Source organism: Acipenser ruthenus, chromosome 59 (assembly GCF_902713425.1).
Source record: "Acipenser ruthenus chromosome 59, fAciRut3.2 maternal haplotype, whole genome shotgun sequence".
In the NCBI taxonomy this organism is placed as follows: Eukaryota; Metazoa; Chordata; class Actinopteri; order Acipenseriformes; family Acipenseridae; genus Acipenser; species Acipenser ruthenus.
In genome coordinates this window covers 1,958,857-1,983,720 of record NC_081247.1, presented here as the reverse complement: position 1 = coordinate 1,983,720, position 24,864 = coordinate 1,958,857, and the positions used below count along the sequence as shown (strand labels likewise).

At 40.2% G+C, this 24,864-nt stretch overlaps 1 protein-coding gene across 1 annotated transcript in view; it reads right to left on the bottom strand.

Annotated features, from left to right (window-relative positions):
* The window catches only part of LOC117966773 (titin-like), a 62,753-nt gene that overhangs the window by 18,234 nt on the left and 19,655 nt on the right, over positions 1–24,864 (bottom strand). Inside the window, exons 7-14 of the mRNA XM_059018356.1 lie at positions 24,472–24,756; positions 21,160–21,444; positions 17,673–17,957; positions 13,701–13,991; positions 10,237–10,530; positions 9,456–9,752; positions 4,981–5,274; positions 2,232–2,630 (exon numbers count right to left, since the gene is read on the bottom strand). Of these exons, the coding sequence (XP_058874339.1) occupies positions 2,232–2,630; positions 4,981–5,274; positions 9,456–9,752; positions 10,237–10,530; positions 13,701–13,991; positions 17,673–17,957; positions 21,160–21,444; positions 24,472–24,756 (2,430 nt within the window). The remainder of the gene's footprint in view (positions 1–2,231; positions 2,631–4,980; positions 5,275–9,455; positions 9,753–10,236; positions 10,531–13,700; positions 13,992–17,672; positions 17,958–21,159; positions 21,445–24,471; positions 24,757–24,864) is intronic.

Below are 24,864 nucleotides of genomic sequence, written 5' to 3'. Positions count from 1 at the left end.
ACACCTCGCTGGTATTGCCCTTTTGATGTTTTATCTCACTTTCAGACCAAATCAATGTCTTGACTTTGTTATTGTTCGCTCTTTTACAAACCAGATTATTTCTGCCAATTTCTCTTCTTTATGAAGTTCATGACTGTTGTCTCTTAAATAAAGGTTCATTGTAAATCTATTTCTCATTTCTGCGTTCACGGTAACTGCTGGTTACAATCCATTCACACACCTTGAGAAGATCAGAGTGTCTCTCCCTTCTTATTATTCTCTCTCTTCCTCCTTTCATTCTTTTTCTCTTTATTCCTCTGCACCAATGACAAATCTCTCTCTCTTTGTGGCTCTCGCTGACTCCCTCTTCCTGTCTACCTCTCCTTGTCCCCCTCTCACATATCTAGATATATCTCACTGTTTTTCTCTCTTTACCTCTATATTTCATCTTATTTTCTTGCTCTTTCTCTCCCTAAAAGGGACCTAATTGTTTTATAAATCCCAGTTAGTTAAAGATAAATGGTTTGATTTTGTTTAAGATAAATCCCAGGACCCCCTGAAGACACAAGGTCAGCCGTATAGATATAGAATCCTCTGGTATTTACAATTGAAAGTTAATACAAGCAATTCATTTGCTATTAAGGTGCAGCAAGGGTTTCCCCCTGCTAGTAATGGTAGCTGGTAGCCCTCGAAATAGGTCTCTGATTCTCCGGCAGGTCAGGGGACAGACAGATTAGCATGGCAGTGCTTGCTATGCTGCTGGGGTGAAGCCACCTGGAGCTCAGGCTTCCTGCACATCTTCATGTCGTGTGAGGGTCTTTTCAAATCAAGCCTAAACTTACACCTCGACATTCAGTTGTGTCCATAATAAAATGTGTTCTTATTTTTGATTTTTTTACCCTATATGAAAAGTATTACCGTATTAAAACAGTTTTTTCTTCTTTAATAAAGACATGCCATTTACATTGTGAATACTTAATTCTAAGTACAGCACAGCCCCAAACGAGAGACAGTGAGAGAGAGAGAGAGAGAGAGAGAGAGAGAGAGAGAGAGAGAGAGAGAGAGGTCTGACAGTTGAAAAGTCACAGTAAAGCAAATAAAAAAACAGGGTTTAAAAAGACATGAGCAAAAAAAATTCTTAACAACAGACTGAGGTGAATATCCTGATAAACTGCTAGTTAAAAGGAAATAAAGTTGCAAGTGAAAAATTTTAAGTATTAATTTCATGAAATAGTGCAACACTAAACTCTTTCAATGCTACAAGGCTAACAAATCCCCTGGTCCAGACGGCATATACCCAAGAGTGCGTAAAGAAAACGGAGCCTGGCAAAGACTTTTCACAAATCAATCAAGACAGGGGAAGTCCAGCTGACTGGCACTTTGCAATTATAATACCAATATTTAAAAAGGGAGATATGGAGGAACCAGGAAACTACAGACCCATCAGCCTCACCTCTATAACATGTAAAATCAATCACTAGAGGGAAACTAGAAGTGTAGCAGCATCATGGGACATAGCCAACATGGATTCACAATTGAAAATTTGCATACGACACAAAGCTTGGGGGAGTGGCCAACATGCTTTCAACTACTGCGAAAATCCAAAACGATGTAGAGCAGATACAGAAATGGGCAGAACCGTAGCAAATTAAATTGAATGTCACAGTTTTACATGGTAGTCACATACAATTAGGATCAAAATCAATTAAGGTTATGATGGGGTTGTACACTGCACCAGTGCGACAGCGTTTAGAATGCTGTGTTCAGTTCTGGTCACCACATTATCAAAACTGTGGCCCTGGAGAGAATTCAACACAGAGGAACCAGACTAGGATCACGCTGCAAATATGGATTGAAGGAACTGAATTTATTTAGCCTAGAACAAAGAAGAATCAGGGGGCATTTGATTGAGGTCTGTAAGATCTTAAAAGGTGTTGGCATAGTTAACCCTAACCAATACTTTAAGCGCAGTACAGAAACCAGGACCAGAGGACACAAGATGATTTTTTCTGATAATTTAAAACAGTTTTTCAGTATGGAATGAAGCACAAAGATGACAAGTATTTATATTATCATAATTTGCAATTTAACTTTTTATTTCTAATACACCAAGAGCAAACCTAAAAGGAAGCCATTATGTGTTAAATGCATAAGCAGAGAATTACAAAAACAATGTGTTACCTGCCTATCTAACCTACCAGAGTGCATTATTCTACAGTGTGGTTAAATATTACTTAATGAAAATGACTTACTGGACACAGTTAGGTTGACAGCATTACTGTGCTTCTGTCCAGACGCACACCAGTACACTCCACCGTGGGACTCTTGAGCATAAGTGATTTTGCAGTGATCACCATTTCTCCCACTGTATTGATCAGTGCACAATGCCTTTTCATGTCCATCTCTGTACTGTTTAAACCTCCAGCCAGCAGAGCCCCCCTCCACCTCACAGCTCAGGGTGACTGTCTCTCCTGTGAATATCTGTGCCCCGGCAGGCTGCAGGGTCAGGACAGCCTTGGGACAAACCTCTGAAACAGAGAACAGAATAGGATTAGGGGAAAGAGTTTTTAAATTCTGAAGGAGATAGCTTCTAGTGTCCTCTCCAGTAGTATTTTTGGAGTGATTGCAATCTACGTTCAGAGGCTCGCTAGCTTCACCAAATCTATACACCAAATGAAAAGTGCAGCCTGTGCTTTCAGCTTGTGAGAGGTCCTGTTTATTAGTGGAGGAATTCACTGTTGTGTGACTCCAAAAACGAAACAAATAACAAAAAGAAGTTAAAGGAGGCTGTGTGGTCCAGTGGTTAAAGACACAGGCTTATAACCAGGAGATCCCCGGTTCAAATCCCACCTCAGCCACTGACTCATTGTGTGACCCTGAGCAAGTCACTAAACCTCCTTGTCCTTTCGGGTGAGAAGTTGTTGTGACTCTGCAACTGATGCATAGTTCACACCCCCTAATCTCGTATCTTGTAAAGCGTTTTGTGATGGTGGTCTACTATGAAAGGTGCGATATTAATATTATTACAAAACAGAATACTTGAAGATCCACTCTGAACATGGTTAAAGACAGACCTTTGAGCACAAACATTATACGTATCTGTGCTCAAATGATTATGTTAAAATGTATTTTTCTGATTAGTGAGTTGAGTATCTCAGCTGAACTACTCCATTACTAAGGACTGGAGAGGTTACAGATCAAGCAAGACTTCCTGAAGGGATGAATTCTCCTTATAAAGTTGAATGTTCGGATGCTGCATGCTGATTGGCTGTTGAGGAATTTGAACCGTGCAGATATACTGTATATTACAAAGCACGACGGAACTTATTTTTGCCTAAGCACAGTTTGATTAATAAATTATCAATCCACGACATATTAAACTTGCAATAAATACACACACTGGTGTGAGAGGTCTTTTAAAGTTTTTTAAAGTTAGTGACATTCCTTTCGTAACATTTGATTTTTTCAGAGGCATGACAGTAGACTAGAATTACAAGAAGAAAAACCTCTATTGAAAAAAAGCAAAAGACATGAAGATCTAACAAGTCAACAACTTAATGAAATCAAAGAAAACAAAAATAAGGCAAACACAAAAAAACTACTGCTTGTCCAGCTGGTGTTTTTATTGATTGGATTAAACAAAGATAAATGGTAATCGACTTAAAAACAGTTTCTCTTAAATATTTAAACGGTCTGGTTTGAGAATTCTGTGCTTCAGTGTGTAATTCGGCTGGTTAAGAGAACTCCATTTCTAGCTTTGTTGGCCTGCGCGTGGGTCTCAATCACTACGTAAACAGCACTGACATAAACCACAATGTTAGCCCTAAATCAAGCATTTAAAAATGGCAATAATTAATTTTTATCGATAATTAAAAGATATAGAAAAGAAGGCAAAAACACAGCAGTTCACTCTAAAATCCATGGGAGTAAATCACCTCATTTCAATGATGACTCGCTCATCGCTGGAAAATATAATTGGGCAGCAGTGTGGAGTAGTGGTAAGGGCTGTGAACTCTTGACCGGAGTGTCGTGGGTTCAATCCCAGGTCGGGGACACTGCTGCTGTACCCTTGAGCAAGGTACTTTACCTAGATTGCTCCAGTAAAAACCCAACTGTATAAATGGGTAATTGTATGTAAAAAAATAATGTGATATCTTGTAACAATTGTATGTCGCCCTGGATAAGGGCGTCTGCTAAGAAATAAATAATAATAATATATTGAAACCTCCAGTTTACAACAAATAGAACCTTGTTTGAGACAGTATATGTTCTCCAAAGTGAAAGGATATATAATAAAATAGTTCAATTTTTGGAAAAAATTTAAAAAATGTGTTTGGTTTAAAAAAATATATATATTGTGTCCGTTTTTATAAGCGGGATAACACACACCAGGGCCTGTGTGTTGTGTTGCATTAACCCAACTACAGACATATTTTAATGCAACACAACGCACGCCCTGTCATGTGCTTTTATTATCCATTACATTATCTATTACATATGACTAATATTCTGTTCTCCATCACATGTGGGCATTAGTTTGTTCTATAGCATATTAGCTATAGTCTATTCTGCAGCTGTCCTGACTGGAGAGAATGGAATATTGCACATGTGACGCACAGTGGCTAACCTGTCCGAAAGGGATTTTTATTTAGGTGTAGAGGGATGATTACAGTACATTAAAGACCTTAAAAACAAATAGTTTACCAATGTTTACTTTAGTTTCTAATCCTGTTCAGTTAGATCTGAATATATCTTTGGGTAAACCGAAGGATGCACATTAATACAACCTATTCAAAAAGCTTTAACTCAAGAGCATTAACTCATTGATAAATTCAATAAAATGGAATTGGAATTAATTAAATTAAACAGAATGCTTCATATTCACAATCTGGGTTAATAAAATCATTAGAAAAATGTATAACTGCCTGTTGAAATATGAAAACACTCATATGGTCAGTGTAACTGTCTATGAAGAGCCTACATTAAGCTGAGTAAACTCACCAGACACAACTAATATTACTTTATCACTGAGCTGTGAGTAGAGTGGCTGATCTCCTCTTTGTCCTCGACACCAGTACTGGCCCTGGTCAGATACAGCAGCTGCAGTGATTGTGTAGCTGTCACCAGTTATACTGCGGCCAGCAGTCTGGAGCACTGGAGTGTCCTCACTGTCTTTGTACCAGAGATATTTCCAGCCAGCAGAACCTCCCTTAACCCCACACCTCAGAGTGACTGTCTCCCCGGTGCATATCTCTGGGAATGGAGGCTCCAGGGTGAGTGTAGTCTGGGGTAGCCCTGTAGAAATATAAAGATTATATAATTAGTGTGCACCTTTCCCTTTCAGAGCATCAGTAGCAACACTTAAATCAAGTAGAAACTAGCTGAGAGATCAACACCAACAGTTTTTTTTATTATTATTATAAAATTTGACCCACCTAGAAACTTTCAATCCAACAGCTTTTCAAAGAGTTCCAGACTTTTGTTGTATCCCAGTTTGTTTTATTTATTTCTGAAGTTATTGCAGTAACCACGGGATCACACAGTTCTCTCTCTTTCTTTATCTCTGTTTTGACTCACACAGCTACCAAAACATTTACAACCAGTGGAGGCTCCTTAGAGGAGGCAAGGGAGGCAGAGTCTTCTCAACTTAACAAATAAACAAATTATATATATATAACTTTAACTGCCCCAGAAGTGGTATATATCATCGGAACCGCACGCCCCGAATTGGTTTATACTGCTTGAATGTCCATATTTTTTCTTTAAGTTCATTAACCAGCCCATGCTGTATTTTTTTTTGGGTGTGTGTTTTTAAATCTTTGTTTTCTTCTATTTCATTTAGCTCTTCCTCATCTACTGTTATGTGTTTACTCTTGCTGGTGCACTTATTTTATTTATTTATTTTTTTCAGATGGACTGCTGTCTTCACTCAGAAAGTTGGTGTTGTACCAGTTATGTGGAGTTTCATCCCCAAATATATTAAAGGAAATAGGTCAAATGCCACACAGTTTTGGCTGTGGTTTTGTAACTAATAACAAATAAAATGTCAGTTTGTCATGGAATTTATAATGTAGTGGTGCGTAGTGATTTATTCAGTGTGAAGCGGCTCATTAGTATGCAAGCCGTGCTATACGCTATATATACACACGGTCATGTGATGCTGTTTAACCAATCAGAGGTTGTTATTTTTCTAACCCGTGTGTTTATATATTGTAACAAGATTGCACTCACTCGGGTTCGTGCCCCTTTAAAAATTACGACCCAGGACAGAGAAATGGCGTTTTTTAAGCGCGGTTGCGCTATATTTTAATAAACACAAAAATAAAACAAATACAAAACAAAACCTAACTCCGTCTTGGAGCGCTCACTAAACAGGTTATTCCCTGACTACCTCACAGAAGCAGAGCACCTCATCTGCCTCCTTCTACTCAGCAGCCCCCGAGTAAACTGACTATTCCTCTTAAATACCCTGCACCTGGTTCCCATTCTTAATTACTACCCAGGTGCAGGGGATAATTAAATAATAAAACAATTAAACAATTCAATTAAACAAAAGCAAAACAATCAAACAAAAAAGGTGCATTCTCTCGCAGGGAGGTTTTAACCCCCTCCCTGCTGTCTCACATTCCCGCTGCTGTTACATATCCTCCCCCCTAAGTGTGCAACACTAACGGCTATTCCAAGGCCACCCCCTCCCCTAAAACACAACCACCCACCCTCAAGTCCATAAATGTCCTTTCTCGCCCTCTTCCACGGGCGGACTTGAGGGTGGATCGGTCCACGTCCCGGCTCAGCCAGGTAGGGACCGCGCACCGGTGACGAGGGACCCCAACGGTTTGTCAGGGGCGACCGGAACGACAACCGGGGCACTGGAGGCTGCAGCAGCGGGCAGAGGTCTGCAGCTGGGACCCAGTGCAGCGACGTCCGGTCACCTAGGGGAAGCGAAGCAGTGACCAGGAGGAGCGTAAGCGACGTCTGGGAGCAGCGTAGCGACGTCTCAGTGTCCGGGAGGAGCGGAGCAGGGGACCAGCTGGAGAACTGTGACCGCTTCTGCCGACTCCTGGGCTCTAGGTTTAGTGAAGGGAGGTCCAGGCCAACCGACAGGGTGTCCAGGAGCAAGGGGCGAGGGACCGGACGCAGCAACGCCGGACTGGACCGTAGGGGTGGTGGTCGGGGCTGTGGTGGAGGTATGCTCCTTGCCTCCCCTCTGGGCTCCGGAAGCGGCGGCTCCTCCCCTCTGGGCTCCGGAAGCGGCGGCTCCTCCCCTCTGGGCTCCGGAAGCGGCGGCTCCTCCCCTCTGGGCTCCGGAAGCGGCGGCTCCTCCCCTCTGGGCTCCGGAAGCGGCGGCTCCTCCCCTCTGGGCTCTGGAAGCGGCGGCTCCTCCCCTCTGGGCTCCAGAAGCGGCGGCTCCTCCCCTCTGGGCTCCGGAAGTGGCGGCTTCTCTCCTCTGGGCTCTGGAAGCGGCGATAGCAGCGCCTCCCTTTCTGGCTCGGGAGACTGCGGAGCTGCGCTAGCCTGCTCCCATTTCTGGAGCAACAGCTCCAACTCTGTTGGCTCCCTTTTCTTCAGCGGTGCCAACCCCCACTCGCTCATCTGTCTCTCCAATCTTGCGGTCTGCTCTATTTGAGCAGCAGTATTGCGGTTGATTCTTGCTATCAACTCCTCAATACTCTCCATTTCTAGGGTCGTAGGGGCGCCCACACACTCTGCCACCATATGTAACAAGATTGTACTCACTCGGGTTCATGCCCCTTTAAAAATTACGACCCAGGACAAAGAAATGGCGTTTTTTAAGCGCGGTTGCGCTATATTTTAATAAACACAAAAATAAAACAAATACAAAACAAAACCTAACTCCGTCTTGGAGCGCTCACTAAACAGGTTATTCCCTGACTACCTCGCAGGACGGCTAAGCCGTTTATCTGTCGCACACACACACAAAAAACCCAACACTTACTTTCCACGACTGCTCAGAAGCAGAGCACCTCATCTGCCTCCTTCTACTCAGCAGCCCCGAGTAAACTGACTATTCCTCTTAAATACCCTGCACCTGGTTCCAATTCTTAATTACTACCCAGGTGCAGGGGATAATTAAATAATAAAACAATTAAACAAGCAGGGAGGTTTTAACCCCCTCCCTGCTATCTCACATTCCCGCTGCTGTTACAGTATATATATATATATATATATATATATATATATATTATACCATTATAATATAATCGTTTTCAATAAAATAAAAATGATTGAGTGACAAACTTAATAAAAAAAATATTTCAACCTAAACTCTAGATTCAACATTCCTAAATGACAGCAATTCTGGCTGCTGAGAGACACGTGCTTACAGTACTAGCAGTGCCTCCCTTCTCCCATTAAACACAGAGTTAGCAGTGGCAGATCACGTGATCTGAGCACGGGTTTTAATTGGAGGAGTTACCCGACCCACATCCTCCCGCCCCCTCGACTAAAAAACAAACAAAAAAAATAACGTTGTTGGTTGTTGCTATGGTAACTTAAGACGAGACGCAAAGTACTGTGTGTTTTTTTCACTGTAAGCCAAGTAACAGCCAGAAAATGTAGTAACAGCCTTTCAGAATGTCAACAAGGACTTTTACAACTGGAAAACCCTCAGCTAAAAGGTGTAGAAATGGAAAGTTGCAAGTAAGTCAGTTAGCTCCCTGTTGTAGGTATCTTCTAAATTTTTTTTTTACTGTAATGACTGATGACAAATACAGAGAAACAAAAAACAATCATTTGTTTTGTTGTAGTGATAAAAGAAAAAATGAAGTGTTTCTTTAACTTCTACAACCCGTATTTAAAGTTAATAATATATTTTTTCAATACAATTCAATAAAAAACGGACTCTTACTCAAAAGCAGAGTAACTCAAAGCGAATGGAAGAAATAGAAGCCTGTACTAGAGTTACACTTTTGTGTTGTTCGCTGCGCCTGAGGTGTACATAAGTTCAATTAAATCAACTTAATTACGTTTTTTAAAACGGTAAAAACTGAAATCAGAAAATAATAAAAGTGATTTCATTGGGCCCTAACTTATTTATGAATGTGTTTTTACTTTTGACTCAATGTCAATGTTAATTTGTTAATAAAGCTGAAAATCATGTTAGAAATCACAGTAAAAATCCCTATTTCTGTAATGCTAATAATACTGAACAAGAGATTACTGATGACCTTAGAATGCTTTGGATAAGGGAAAAAAATAGATATATTATGTGAAAAAAAGTTTTAAACCCCAGCAAAAACAACACTTTATAAATGTGTTGCATTGTTAATCACTTTCTGAAAATGTATATTGTCTGTACTGTCACTATGGCTTTGTTGCTTCATCATATCTATTTTTAATCTAAAGGAAATAGAGCTACCGTGTAGTCTTCTTTCGCTCTAATACGGAGATGTTTTTAATTAATTTTCTTTATGGCTGGTTGCCGTCTTTCTTACAGGCTCAGTTCAGTCACTCACCTGATACTTGTATCTTGACAGCACTGCTGTAGTCTGAGTTAAACGGTTTGCTCCCCCTTCCAGCTCGACAGCAATACTCTCCACTGTGGGACAGAGCAACAGCACTGATTGTGTATCCGGCTCCAGTTCCACTGCTGTTGTTAGTCTGGTACACTGGAGTGCTGTGCTGACTGCCTTTGTACCAGAGATATCTCCAGCCACCAGAGCCCCCATCAACCACACAGCTCAGAGTCACTGTGTCTCCTTCAAATATCTCTTCTGCAGGCTCCCGGGTCAGGACAGGCTTTGGCTTGCCAGCTAAAATAGAGGAGATAACAGAATTAGGGGAGTGCACATTTCTCTCTTTCATTCAAAGAAAAACTTTACCCACTAGATTTTGTAATTGTGCATTCTGTATTGTCCCCAGAGGGACAATAGATACCTTCCCAGTGTGTGTTTGTGAAAGGAGGGAGGGAGACAGAGAGGGGGTACTCAGTGTCACGGATGAGAAGGCAGGAACAGTTCAGTGCAGATTGAGGAATCCTCTCAGTGTGTAAAGGTGACAGAAATGGAATGGAGGGGCAGACAGCACTGACACCGATGAGAAGGAAAGAAGGGCGGAGAAGCAGTGTAAATAGAGGAACTCTCTCAGTGTGTTTGTGGTACAAATGCAGGGAGAAAGAGAGGAGGCAGGGCAGACAGCACTCAGGTAGGAAGGCAGTCGGGAGACAGAGAGACCCGTCTGGAGTTACAATAGAGGAGAGGATCAGAATGTTAGAATTCAGTGTTTGAAATGACTTACCTGATACTCTCAGTGTAAGAGCATCGCTTGTTTTAGAGAACGATGGGTTACCTGTCCTTTCACCTTTACAGGTATATTCTCCACTGTGGTATTGAGTAGCATAGCTAATTGTGTATCTGTCACCATATATACTGCTGTAGTAATCCTGGGTTACTGGAGCATTCCCCCCAGCTTTGTACCATTTGAATCTCCAGTCAGTGTAACCCCCCTGAACCTCACATCTCAGTGTCACTCTCTCTGATTCGTATATCTGTGTCCATGCAGGCTCCTGGGTCAGGACAGCCTGGGGTCGTTCTGTAGAGACAGAAGATGAGAGAAGATCAGACAACACTCAGCACTCCTGTAACAGGGCGAGGTGCCCTGTACATTGATTTGTTTATTTTATTTTAGAACGGGGTCCCCCTCCGCCCCTGTATTTGTTTTGTATTATTATTATTATTATTATTATTATTATTATTATTATTATTATGAGATATTTATTATGTATAGAAGACGGCGAAGCGCCGCAGGTTTTGTTATGGTTTATTTATTGTAAATATGACGGCGAAACGCCGTGCTGCTTTGTTTATTTTTAAAAGGCGAGATTGGTGCTCGTCCTCTGCCAGGAATAATCAATAAACTCGTGCAGAAGGTGGCCATCTCCCGAATTTAATTAAGTGATTAATTTTGTTGCTAATTGGTCACCTGAATATAAAAGCCTGCAGCTCTCGGCACTCGGGGTGGGTGTACGAGAGGAGCGTAGAGAGAGCAAGAGAAATTTATTTAAAAAAACAAAACTAAACCAAGGATAGGGTCAGTGAAGGCGATTGCCCAGCCTGACCGGTTGTAGTGTTCGTGATTTGTTTTGTTTAATTATTTATTTTCGCTCTGTGAGCAGTGTTTTTTGTTTAAATATTTATTTAATTTTTGTTATTTAAAAATAAAACGGCGCACTGCGTCTTTATTATTTACTTTAAACTGCAGTGCCTGGTGTCAGTGTTTTCCCTTCCTGCTTCTGCCTGGCGTCACCGCCCAGTCACCCTGCCACAACTCCTCTCACTCTCCTGCTTTTATCCTATGTTGTTCCACAAGGAAATACAATATGGTAAGAATCAATCTATTAATAATACACTATTACAACAACTAGAGTGTTTCAGTTACCTAGTTTTACTGATAATAACGACACCTTTAACTCTGTGTCAGCTGCAGAGATGCTTCATCACCGTTAAAAAGCAGCTCTGCAGATATCTGCAAACATGGAAGTGTGACATAAAGATGGACGGCTGTACTGACAGACAAACACCCCCTATATCCCCACAATGTGAGATTCTCTACAGCAATGCTAGATTGTGTTAATACTTTCATAATTGGATTAGTGGTTATTCAAATATGAGACACCACGCGGTACCCCAGGGTAGCTTTGTACCCCAGGGTAGCTTTGTACCCCAGTCCGACATAACTGGTACACAAGTGGCTTTGTATACGGGCAGAGTCTCGCTCAAACATACATGTAATACAACTGGCCAGACATGTCAATAGAACTTGGATAATGCAAAGATAAAGACACACAGGCTTAGTAGCATGACTTGTATTCGGGTTATTATCTTCCCTGTCAGTAAAGCATAATTTTGATGTATATTTAAATGTCAGACAACTTTATTATGAATTTGTTATAATGCTGCCTTATAAAAGCTAGAGTAATACAATGTGTATTGCCTTATTCATAGCTCTTCTATTATTATTATTATTATTATTATTTATTTCTTAGCAGACACCCTTATCCAGGGCGACTTACAATTGTTACAAGATAACACATTATTTTTACATACAATTACCCATTTATACAGTTGGGTTTTTTACTGGAGCAATCTAGGTAAAGTACCTTGCTCAAGGGTACAACAGCAGTGTCCCCGACCGGGGATTGAACCCATGACCCTCCGGTCAAGAGTCCAAAGCCCTAACCACTACTTCACACTGCTGCCCTTCTTCTAAATGTAATACAGTCAGTTTATTTTAATTTAGCATGAAATGATTACTGTATTCTGATAATAGTTTTGGAGGAAACTGTCAGTGACACAGAATACCAGTTTCAATGTCTCAGTTTATTAGCAGATACAAGCGACTGCAGCATGATTGCCTTCTTATTCTTAAAGTAGTTTTGTTTTAAAAAGTTATTTAGAGTTTTTGATAATTAAAGACATCTTTTTAGTTTTCAAAAAGTTTTAGGTAAGTGAAGAAATCTTTTTTTGTACAAAGTCTAGCTGTGTAATAATCATGTGCAACAACATTGGAAGCTCACTTGTGCAATGTCATGTGAGCTCTAGACATAAAACAGAATAACATACATATTAATGTTAAATTACACTTTATAAATTGATTTCTGCTTTATATATTTGGACCCTGTGCCAAAAAAAGATAAAAATGATGCATTTGCACAGGGTACTCCAGCGTACTGCATTTAGTGTCCTATATGCAAAACTATCCCCAGAATCCCATATTCTCAATAACTTCTGCTAAATAAGGTTAATACCAAGTTTCGTGACAATTGGATAAGTGTTTCTCCAGATCTATGGATAAAAGCAGATGAGCGCTTCCACTGTCACCCCTTCACAGGGGATTGCATCACCAGCGGGGTTAATGACAGACACAGCATCACAGGAACTGATAGCTCATGAACACAAGCATTACAAAGGGATCCACCTTGCTGACTGTCAGTGTTTGCAGACACTGCAGCTGTGCTGGGGAGGCTGTCATACACATTGTGTTCTTATATCTGGAGAGCCGCTCATCCAGCTGTCATGAAGCTTGGTGTAAACATTATTTATCTGAAGTTATTGAGCCTATCAGATTCTTGAGATATAGAGGCGGGGCGTCTGTCTGTCTGCCCGTCTGTCCCTCTGTATGTCACTCTTACATTGTTGCATATATCTGGAGAACCAGCTCTATAACTGTCATGAAACTTGCTATTACCATTATCTAGTTTAGGTTACTGAAAATATCAGATTAAGTATATTTAAGGGAGGTCTGTCTGTCCCTACATCCATCCTCCTCTTTGGTGCATTTTTACAGATACCTGTTCATTTGTGGGTGATGGATTTGATTTTTTTAAGTGCTAAAGTATGCTTTTAAAATCTGTTTTCATATCTTTTATTTGCTTTAATGAACGCCCCCCCCCCCCCCCTCTTTTTTTGAGCCAGGAATATTTTGGTTCTTCATTTGTTTGAACTATAACACATGGTCTGATTAGGTTATAACAATTGGTTATTGTGATTGGTTAGCTCTCTTTAAATAGCAAGAATTCTGTGACATACCAATGTGGGACAAAAAAAAATACCTAAAGAAAACAAAAAGTAAATGTTACCAAATGTCACCTTTGTGCTTTATTCCAAACTTAAAAGAAAATGCCTTTCCTATTCTGCCGTCTATAATAGTAACAATTGGGTGGTACCAAAAGATTACTCCTCACACCCATTTCAGTTACTCACCTGATACTTGTATATTGACAGCATTGCTGTACTGTGAGTTAAACGGTTTGCTCCCCCTTCCAGCTCGACACCAGTACTCTCCACTGTGGGACAGAGCAGCAGCACTGATTGTGTATCCGGCTCCAGTTCCACTGCTGCTGTCAGTCTGAGGTGCTGAAGTTCTCTGACTGTCTTTGTACCAGAGATATCTCCAGCCACCAGAGCCCCCAACCGCACAGCTCAGAGTGATTTTGTCTCCTTCAAATATCTCTCTTGCAGGCACCCGGGTTAGGACAGGCTTTGGCTTGCCAGCTAAAATAGAGGAGACAACAGAATTAGGGGAGTGCACATTTCTCTCTTTCATTAAACGAAAAACTTTACCCACTAGATTCTGTAATTGTGCATTCTGTATTGTCCCCAGAGGGACAATAGATACCTTCCCAGTGTGTGTTTGTGAAAGGATAGAGGGACACAGAGAGGGGGGGACTTAGTCTCACTGATGAGAAGCCAGGAACAGTTCAGTGTAATCCTCTCAGTGTGTGAAGGTGACAGAAATGGAATGGAGGGGCCGACCAGGGCAAGTGCCCGGGGCCCCGACGCCAGAGGGGGGCCCACACACATACAGAAATGAAATTGCCTTGAGCCTGAGGCACAATGTTTGGTTTATTAAATCGTTCCAGAATTGTTATCATAGCATTGCCTCATTTTGTATTGTGATTTCCACGAGTGCACCTCATCGCTGCAAAATGACATGTAAACAAACGGCAAAATGTGCCACAGTTTGTCTTGTTACAAAAAGATGGAAATTGTTTGAGCTCCTGAAAAAAACCTGAATCAGACACAAGTCACCAAGCAATTTGGTGTTTTCCATTCTGGTGAGTTGCTTCACCATTCTGTTAAATAATGTGCACGTCTTGAATATTGCTGCTGTACAGGTATTCATAATTAATCTAGAGCTGCTGCTGCATTTTTTAACGTGGGTAGGGATGCTGTGTTAATTTAGTTTATTAATGTTAGTTTGTCTTACTTTATTATTATAGTTTATTAACATATGTTGCAGGGGTGGATTAGCACTTTATTATTGATTTATTTTATGGTTAATTGCTTGTGTGTGTTCTTTTTCTTAAACTCTTTTTTTGATCACGATATAATTTTCTAGTTCATGGAGCACTATTCTTTGGGATTGATTTGTGTAATTGTGTTTTTGTATTTGATATTTATTTACACTAAGGATTTGTATTCATCGACTTTACTGGACACTTCCCCACCCTATAATGATTACTGCTTGGAAGCACATTCCACACGCGGATTGTTAATTATTTTCAATTAAGTTTAAAGGTTTTTAAGAGACAGACAAACACTCAGAACAGTGAAACGAGAGAACAACAGTGAGACAAAAGAACAACAAAGAGACGAGACGTGGGAAGAAACAGAAACAGAAACGAAACGAAACGAAACAGAAACAAAACTAAACAACAAACAAAGGCGAGCAGGGCAGTGGAAATGAACTGCTCTCTGCTGCTAGAGAAAGAGCCGTGCGGAGCCGAGACCGATCGAGCCATCCAGCTGGGAGAGTCGGGCAGCAGCAGCGACAGTCGCCGTCGAGATATCCAGGACCAGTGGCGCTGAGGGGGGACAGCGGAATATACTGTTCCAGGAGGATTGGGCATCTAGAGGGGAAGAGGTGGAGATACCTCCCCTCTCGCAAAGCTAAGTGTCCAAGCTTTCTACTGCTGGAGATATAATTATTTGTTAATGTCCTGCCTGATATGGGTTGATTAGCAAAGGCTTTCGTTTGTTTAATTTTAGAACGCAACTCTCTGACGCCCCTCCGATCTATTATCAGAGCTGTGTGGTCTATGCGAGGCTGGACTACTTTGGAGAGACATTGAAGATCACGTGGAGATTGTGGTGTCCCAGGACTACTATCATTAAGCTAGTTGTCATTTCTGTTTTAGTACATTGTTGAATTGTCTTTCTTGCTAATATCCCTTTTAACTACTGTTTGCTAGTGTTACTGTTTGATAGTCACTGTTGATCTCTATGCTTGGTCATTTTTATATTTTATATATTAACTTGGTAGGTTTAATGATTGTTTGTTTTTTTAGAATTTATTGTAATAAATTCATTTATATATATATATATATATATATATATATAGTATAGTGTCTGGCTTCCTTTGCTTGCATTGATAAGGTGTCACTACCCTGGTGCTGATCTTAGATATTGGTTTGGTGTTATACCTGCAACACATACACTTGCCTGTTGCTTTACTCTTATTCATATGTTGACGCACGTGCATCATCAAAAGTAATACGTGTTTATTTATTCATTAATTCATATTGTCTGATAGTCGGCTCCGTCTTGAAGAACACTTTGGCTAAGAGAACACTTTGCTTGCTTCTTAAGGGGTGTTCTCTTAGCAGGAGACTACTGTATTATAATTATACAATTTTAAACCATCAAAAATGAAATCTGCCGAACCGAAATAAAAAATAACTGGATAAAAAAAAATAAAAAATATCTGGATGTCAAAAACGGAAGGAGACTACAAAAAAAACTGCAATAAGTAAATTTTTCTACTGTATAGGCCTACTGTACAGATTTATTACAAATGGACTGGAGGTCAATTGCCCGGGGCCCACAAAAACCTGGCGCTGGCCCTGGGGCAGACAGCACTCACACCGATGAGAAGGAAAGGAGGGCGGAGAAGCAGTGTAAATAGGGGAACTCTCTCGGTGTGTTTGTGGTCCAATAACAAACAATGTACAATAACAGCTCACTGAGATTCCCCTAAAAAATATAGACAGTTCCTTCTGAATTCGCCTTCTGATTTCATGATTCATTTCAGTTACGTCACTATGCTTAAATGTGTTTTGTTTCCATATAAAAGCTCAAAATATTATGTTGTTTTTATATGACTATTTAAACTGTGTTTTTATAGCAAAATCTTTAAAGTTTTATTACATTTTACTTTTATGAACATTGAAATGACCTTTTGTTTTCACTTGATTTAATAATAATCATGAGTACTTTAAATCACAAATGAAGAGCATCATAATCCGAGCCATTAAAAAGTACAATGCTTTATCTTAGATTTTAGATTAAAAGAATGTTTATATTTACTTCAGGACCTTCAAACATGCTTTTCAGGACCACTGATACAATACATTTTTTTAAAGAGTAGCAGTTTTATGTAATTTATTTTTACTTTGTGTGGGTCTGACCTAAGATTTCATCTATCTATCATAATTAAACTATATTTTATGTATTTTTTTTCTTATTTAGTATAAAGGTTTGTATTTAATCACGCACAGATCAATGTAATGTAAAGCCTCCAGAGATGATCAATAACGAAAGCAGCAGGGGAGAATGAACTGTACCCTAGCAGTGGGTGAAAGTGATTACAGAGTGACTGTCTGGCTTTCTGCTGTAGTCTGGTGTGAACGAAAGCCATTTTGTTATACAGTGCATAGTGACCAACTCCTCTATTGTAATTGTTCTGAATTGAAGGGTCTAATAAAAGAGGCGATTAAAGAGAGCAACATCACCACTGCCATCCAGCTGGGTTTTTCTTTCTTACAATCAACTACATTACTGCGTCAGGCAGTTTAAAATGGAGCAGTACTACTGCCTCTCAGGGGTCTGTATTGAGGGGTCTGTTCAGCTGGGTTAATGCACTCACCAGACACAGTCAGTGTAACAGGATCGCTGTGTTAACAAACTCACCAGACACAGTCAGTGTAACAGGATCACTGTGTTAACAAACTCACCAGACACAGTCAGTGTAACAGGATCACTGTGTTAATAAACTCACCAAACACAGTCAGTGTAACAGGATCACTGTGTTAATAAACTCACCAGACACAGTCAGTGTAACAGGATCACTGTGTTAATAAACCCACCAAACATAGTCAGTGTAACAGGATCCCTGTGTTAATAAACTCACCAGACACAGTCAGTGTAACAGGATCACTGTGTTAATAAACTCACCAGACACAGTCAGTGTAACAGAATCACTGCGCTGAGAGGAACGTGGTCGACCTCCTCTTTGTGCCTCACACAGATACTGTCCACTATGAGACTGAGTGACAGAGCTGAGTGTGTATCTGGCTCCAGTGGTGTCTCTGATCTTCACTGTGCCTCCCTGACTGCTCTTGTACCAGAGATATTCCCAGCCAGTGAAACTCCCCTCAACCCCACAGCTCAGGGTGACAGTCTCTCCAGTGTACAGGTTTCTCCATTGAGGACTGCTGGTCAGCACAGCCTTTGGCAGCTCTGGGTAAATGAAGAAACAAGGCATGTTAAGAACATCCATCTCCAATACAAAGACAGAAATAAAACATTACAGGTTCCAGTACAATGGAAGCACAGGCTCTGATTCTCTCAAATGAAAGCAGCTCAATGTTACTGTCTCTGTATTGTTGTAATTATACATTTTTACTGTCTGAGATTTGTATTCTTGGTTGATTATTCTGGTTGGTTATCTGAAAATAGCCCTATTCATGAAAAATATTAAATATATCTGGATGGGCTCCCGAGTGGCACATCCAGTAAAGGCGCTCCACGCGGAGTGCAGGATGTGCCCTATAGCCTGGAGATCGCAGGTTCGAATCCAGGCTATGTCACAGCTGACCGTGACCGGGAGTTCCTAGGGGGCGGTGCACAATTGGCTGAGCGCTGCCCGGGTAGGGAGGGCTTAGGTCGGCAGGGGAATCCACGGATCACCGCGCATCAGCGACCCCTGTGGCCGATAGGGCGCCTGTGGCTCTGCAGCGGAGCCGCCAGATCTGTGTTGTCCTCCGGCACTATAGGTCTGGTGGCATTGCTGTGGATCTGCAGTGCGAAAAATGACGGCTTGGCAGGAGCACGTTTCGGAGGACGCGTATTCCAGCCTCCGTTTCCCGAGTCGGCGGGGGGGTTGCGAGCGGTGAGCCGGGGATACAGATAATAATTGGGCATGGTAAATTGGGGTGAAAATCGGGGTAAAATAATTGGCGACGACTAAATTGAAAAAAAAAAAATATATCTGGATGGTTCAGACAAGACTCCCTGGATCAGGTATGAAACACATACTGAAGGGATAATAACAACCTTTTACAATATGTACATAACACTGTACAATAGCAGGATATAATACAATACAATAGGCTAATGCAATAGGTCAGAGGTGCACAATTCTAGTCCTCCAGCTCTTGTTTATCAGAAAGACTGTGGGCAAGACATTCCCTGTGTAAAGCTAATGCTTTTTCGTTTCAAAATTGACTGTTTTCTATTTCACAAACAGTAATTTCTGAAGAAGGAAAAAACTAACTTTGAAATGTTGAAATTTAACACTAGAAGCGCCGGGAATTTCGAACTACCTAGAAGCACCAAACCGGTCATTTTAACTGGTAGTTTTTTAAACAGCTGTAATATGATCATGAAAGATAGACGAAAGTATAAAACTCAAAAGTTGTATTTATGAATTTCAAATCAAACATTTGCATAGCAGAAACACCATATTTAAATGGAAAACAAAACATATATTTTTTTTTCATAAGGAGCAGTACAAAACAAGAAAAACTTAAATAAACATTCCACTAGTGACTATTTCGTAACAGATCTCTGTACATACGGAGTTCTATAAACATTTTATTTGTTTGTAAAAATAACATCAAAGGGTCTTTTATTTTCAAAAAGAGTATATAATGCACTACTTCAAAACATAAATAACTATAATACAATAAACTATTTATATAGCAGATTTATTTAGCCTGCATACCTGGCAGCTTTCTAACCTGTACAGTCCACACACAATACACGCTTCTCCACTTTCCCTGAGCATTTACCGGATTATAGGCTACATTTGATAGATAAATATGTATTGAAATAACCGGTTAAAATGACCGGTTTGTGCGCTTCTAGGTAAACATGTTTATAATTGTCAATTTCTTGTGAATATGCGGCTCAAACACCGTCACTATATCTAATGCATATATTTAGGAAAAGTCACAAACGGGCATGCGCATTACATTGTGGAACGCAGAGTCATTTAAATTTTAAAACACAAAACGGTCAAATTGACTGGCTTGGCACTTCTAGTGTTAAATGCTGAACCTTGAATGTTGGACGCATCTTCCACAAACTACGGTGAAACATCAACTTTGATGAAAATAATCGTCTGGGACAGCTCACTGAGATTCCCCTAAAAAATATAGACAGTTCCTTCTGAATTCGCCTAAAGGACTAATACGTTATACCAGTCACCGTTCAATTCTGATTTTCTGATTTCATGATTCATTTCAGTTACGTCATCTGTGCTTAAATGTGTTTTGTTTCCATATAAAAGCTCAAAATATTATGTTGTTTTTTATGTAACTATTTAAATTGTGTTTTTTATAGCAAAATCTTTAAAGTTTTATTACATTTTACTTTTATGAACATTGAAATGACCTTTTGTTTTTACTTCATTTATTAATAACCATGAGTACTTTAAATCACAAATGAAGAGCATCGTAATCCGAGCCATTAAAAAGTACAATGCTTTATCTTAGATTTTATATTAAAAGAACGTTTATATTTACTTCAGGACCTTCAAACATGCTTTTCAGGACCACTGATAAAATACATTTTTTTAAAGAGTAACAGTGGTTTATGTAATTTATTTTTACTTTGTGTGGGTCTGACCTAAGATTTCATCTATCTATCATAATTAAGCCATATGTTATGTATTTTTTTTTTTATTTAGTATAAAGGTTTTGTATTTAATCACGCACAGATCAATGTAATGTAAAGCCTCCAGAGATGATCAATAACGAAAGCAGCTGGGGAGAATGAACCGCACCCTAGCAGTGGGTGAAAGTGATTACAGAGTGACTGTCCAGCTTTCTGCTGTAGTCTGGTGTGAACAAAAGCCATTTTGTTATACAGTGCATAGTGACCAACTCCTCTATTGTAATTGTTCTGAATGGAAGGGTCTAATAAAAGAGGTGATTAAAGAGAGCAACATCACCAATGCCGTCCAGCCGGGGTTTTCTTTCTTACAATCAACTACACTACTGCGTCAGGCAGTTTAAAATGGAGCAGTACTACTGCCTCTCAGGGGTCTGTATTGAGGGGTCTGTTCAGCTGGGTTAATGAACTCACCAGACACAGTCAGTGTAACAGGATTACTGTGTTAATAAACTCACCAGACACAGTCAGTGTAACAGGATCACTGTGTTAATAAACTCACCAAACACAGTCAGTGTAACAGGATCACTGTGTTAATAAACTCACCAGACACAGTCAGTGTAACAGGATCACTGTGTTAATAAACTCACCAAACACAGTCAGTGTAACAGGATCACTGTGTTAATAAACTCACCAGACACAGTCAGTGTAACAGGATCGCTGTGTTAATAAACTCACCAAACACAGTCAGTGTAACAGGATCACTGTGTTAATAAACTCACCAGACACAGTCAGTGTAACAGGATCACTGTGTTAATAAACTCACCAGACACAGTCAGTGTAACAGAATCACTGCGCTGAGAGGAACGTGGTCGACCTCCTCTTTGTGCCTCACACAGATACTGTCCACTATGAGACTGAGTGACAGAGCTGAGTGTGTATCTGGCTCCAGTGGTGTCTCTGATCTTCACTGTGCCTCCCTGACTGCTCTTGTACCAGAGATATTCCCAGCCAGTGAAACTCCCCTCAACCCCACAGCTCAGGGTGACAGTCTCTCCAGTGTACAGGTTTCTCCATTGAGGACTGCTGGTCAGCACAGCCTTTGGCAGCTCTGGGTAAATGAAGAAACAAGGCATGTTAAGAACATCCATCTCCAATACAAAGACAGAAATAAAACATTACAGGTTCCAGTACAATGGAAACACAGGCTCTGATTCTCTCAAATGAAAGCAGCTCAATGTTACTGTCTCTGTATTGTTGTAATTATACATTTTTACTGTCTGAGATTTGTATTCTTGGTTGATTATTCTGGTTGGTTATCTGAAAATAGCCCTATTCATGAAAAATATTAAATATATCTGGATGGGCTCCCGAGTGGCACATCCAGTAAAGGCGCTCCACGCGGAGTGCAGGATGTGCCCTATAGCCTGGAGATCGCAGGTTCGAATCCAGGCTATGTCACAGCTGACCGTGACCGGGAGTTCTTAGGGGGCGGCGCACAATTGGCTGAGCGCTGCCCGGGTAGGGAGGGCTTAGGTCGGCAGGGGAATCCACGGATCACCGCGCATCAGCGACCCCTGTGGCCGATAGGGCGCCTGTGGCTCTGCAGCGGAGCCGCCAGATCTGTGTTGTCCTCCGGCACTATAGGTCTGGTGGCATTGCTGTGGATCTGCAGTGCGAAAAATGACGGCTTGGCAGGAGCACGTTTCGGAGGACGCGTATTCCAGCCTCCGTTTCCCGAGTCGGTGGGGGGGTTGCGAGCGGTGAGCCGGGGATACAGATAATAATTGGGCATGCTAAATTGGGGTGAAAATCAGGGTAAAATAATTGGCGACGACTAAATTAAAAAAATATATATATATATATATATATCTGGATGGTTCAGACAAGACTCCCTGGATCAGGTATGAAACACATACTGAAGGGATAATAACAACCTTTTACAATATGTACATAACACTGTACAATAGCAGGATATAATACAATACAATAGGCTAATGCAATAGGTCAGAGGTGCACAATTCTAGTCCTCCAGCTCTTGTTTATCAGAAAGACTGTGGGCAAGACATTCCCTGTGTAAAGCTAATGCTTTTTTGTTTCAAAATGGACTGTTTTCTATTTCACAAACAGTAATTTCTGAAGAAGGAAAAAACTAACTTTGAAATGCTGAAATTTAACACTACAAGCGCCGGGAATTTCGAACTACCTAGAAGCACCAAACCGGTCATTTTAACTGGTAGTTTTTTAAACAGCTGTAATATGATCATGAAAGATAGACGAAAGTATAAAACTCAAAAGTTGTATTTATGAATTTCAAATCAAACATTTGCATAGCAGAAACACCATATTTAAATGGAAAACAAAACATACATTTTTTTTTCATAAGGAGCAGTACAAAACAAGAAAAACTTAAATAAACATTCCACTAGTGACTATTTCGTAACAGATCTCTGTACATACGGAGTTCTATAAACATTTTATTTGTTTGTAAAAATAACATCAAAGGGTCTTTTATTTTCAAAAAGAGTATATAATGCACTACTTCAAAACATAAATAACTATAATACAATAAACTATTTATATAGCAGATTTATTTAGCCTGCATACCTGGCAGCTTTCTAACCTGTACAGTCCACACACAATACACACTTCTCCACTTTCCCTGAGCATTTACCGGATTATAGGCTACATTTGATAGATAAATATGTATTGAAATGACCGGTTAAAATGACCGGTTTGTGCGCTTCTAGGTAAACATGTTTATAATTGTCAATTTCTTGTGAATATGCGGCTCAAACACCGTCACTATATCTAATGCATATATTTAGGAAAAGTCACAAACGGGCATGCGCATTACATTGTGGAACGCAGAGTCATTTAAATTTTAAAACCCAAAACGGTCAAATTGACTGGCTTGGCACTTCTAGTGTTAAATGCTGAACCTTGAATGTTGGACGCATCTTCCACAAACTACGGTGAAACATCAACTTTGATGAAAATAATCGTCTGGGACAGCTCACTGAGATTCCCCTAAAAAATATAGACAGATCCTTCTGAATTCGCCTAAAGGACTAATACATTATACCAATCACCGTTCAATTCTGATTTTCTGATTTCATGATTCATTTCAGTTATGTCATCTGTGCTTAAATGTGTTTTGTTTTCATATAAAAGCTCACAATATTATGTTGTTTTTATGTGACTATTTAAACTGTGTTTTTATAGCAAAATCTTTAAAGTTTTATTACATTTTACTTTTATGAACATTGAAATGACCTTTTGTTTTTACTTCATTTATTAATAACCATGAGTACTTTAAATCACAAATGAAGAGCATCGTAATCCGAGCCATTAAAAAGTACAATGCTTTATCTTAGATTTTATATTAAAAGAACGTTTATATTTACTTCAGGACCTTCAAACATGCTTTTCAGGACCACTGATACAATACAACAGTGTAGCAGTGTTTTATGTAATTTATTTTTACTTTGTGTGGGTCTGACCTAAGATTTCATCTATCTATCATAATTAAACCATATTTTATGTATTTTTTTTTTTATTTAGTATAAAGGTTTTGTATTTAATCTTGCACAGATCAATGTAATGTAAAGCCTCCAGAGATGATCAATAACGAAAGCAGCTGGGGAGAATGAACCGTACCCTAGCAGTGGGTGAAAGTGATTACAGAGTGACTGTCCGGCTTTCTGTTGTAATCTGGTGTGAACGAAAGCCATTTTGTTATACAGTGCATAGTGACCAACTCCTCTATTGTAATTGTTCTGAATGGAAGGGTCTAATAAAAGAGGTGATTAAAGAGAGCAACATCACCAATGCCGTCCAGCCGGGGTTTTCTTTCTTACAATCAACTACACTACTGCGTCAGGCAGTTTAAAATGGAGCAGTACTACTGCCTCTCAGGAGTCTGTATTGAGGGGTCTGTTCAGCTGGGTTAATGAACTCACCAGACACAGTCAGTGTAACAGGATTACTGTGTTAATAAACTCACCAGACACAGTCAGTGTAACAGGATCACTGTGTTAATAAACTCACCAAACACAGTCAGTGTAACAGGATCACTGTGTTAATAAACTCACCAGACACAGTCAGTGTAACAGGATCACTGTGTTAATAAACTCACCAGACACAGTCAGTGTAACAGAATCACTGCGCTGAGAGGAACGTGGTCGACCTCCTCTTTGTGCCTCACACAGATACTGTCCACTATGAGACTGAGTGACAGAGCTGAGTGTGTATCTGGCTCCAGTGGTGTCTCTGATCTTCACTGTGCCTCCCTGACTGCTCTTGTACCAGAGATATTCCCAGCCAGTGAAACTCCCCTCAACCCCACAGCTCAGGGTGACAGTCTCTCCAGTGTACAGGTTTCTCCATTGAGGACTGCTGGTCAGCACAGCCTTTGGCAGCTCTGGGTAAATGAAGAAACAAGGCATGTTAAGAACATCCATCTCCAATACAAAGACAGAAATAAAACATTACAGGTTCCAGTACAATGGAAGCACAGGCTCTGATTCTC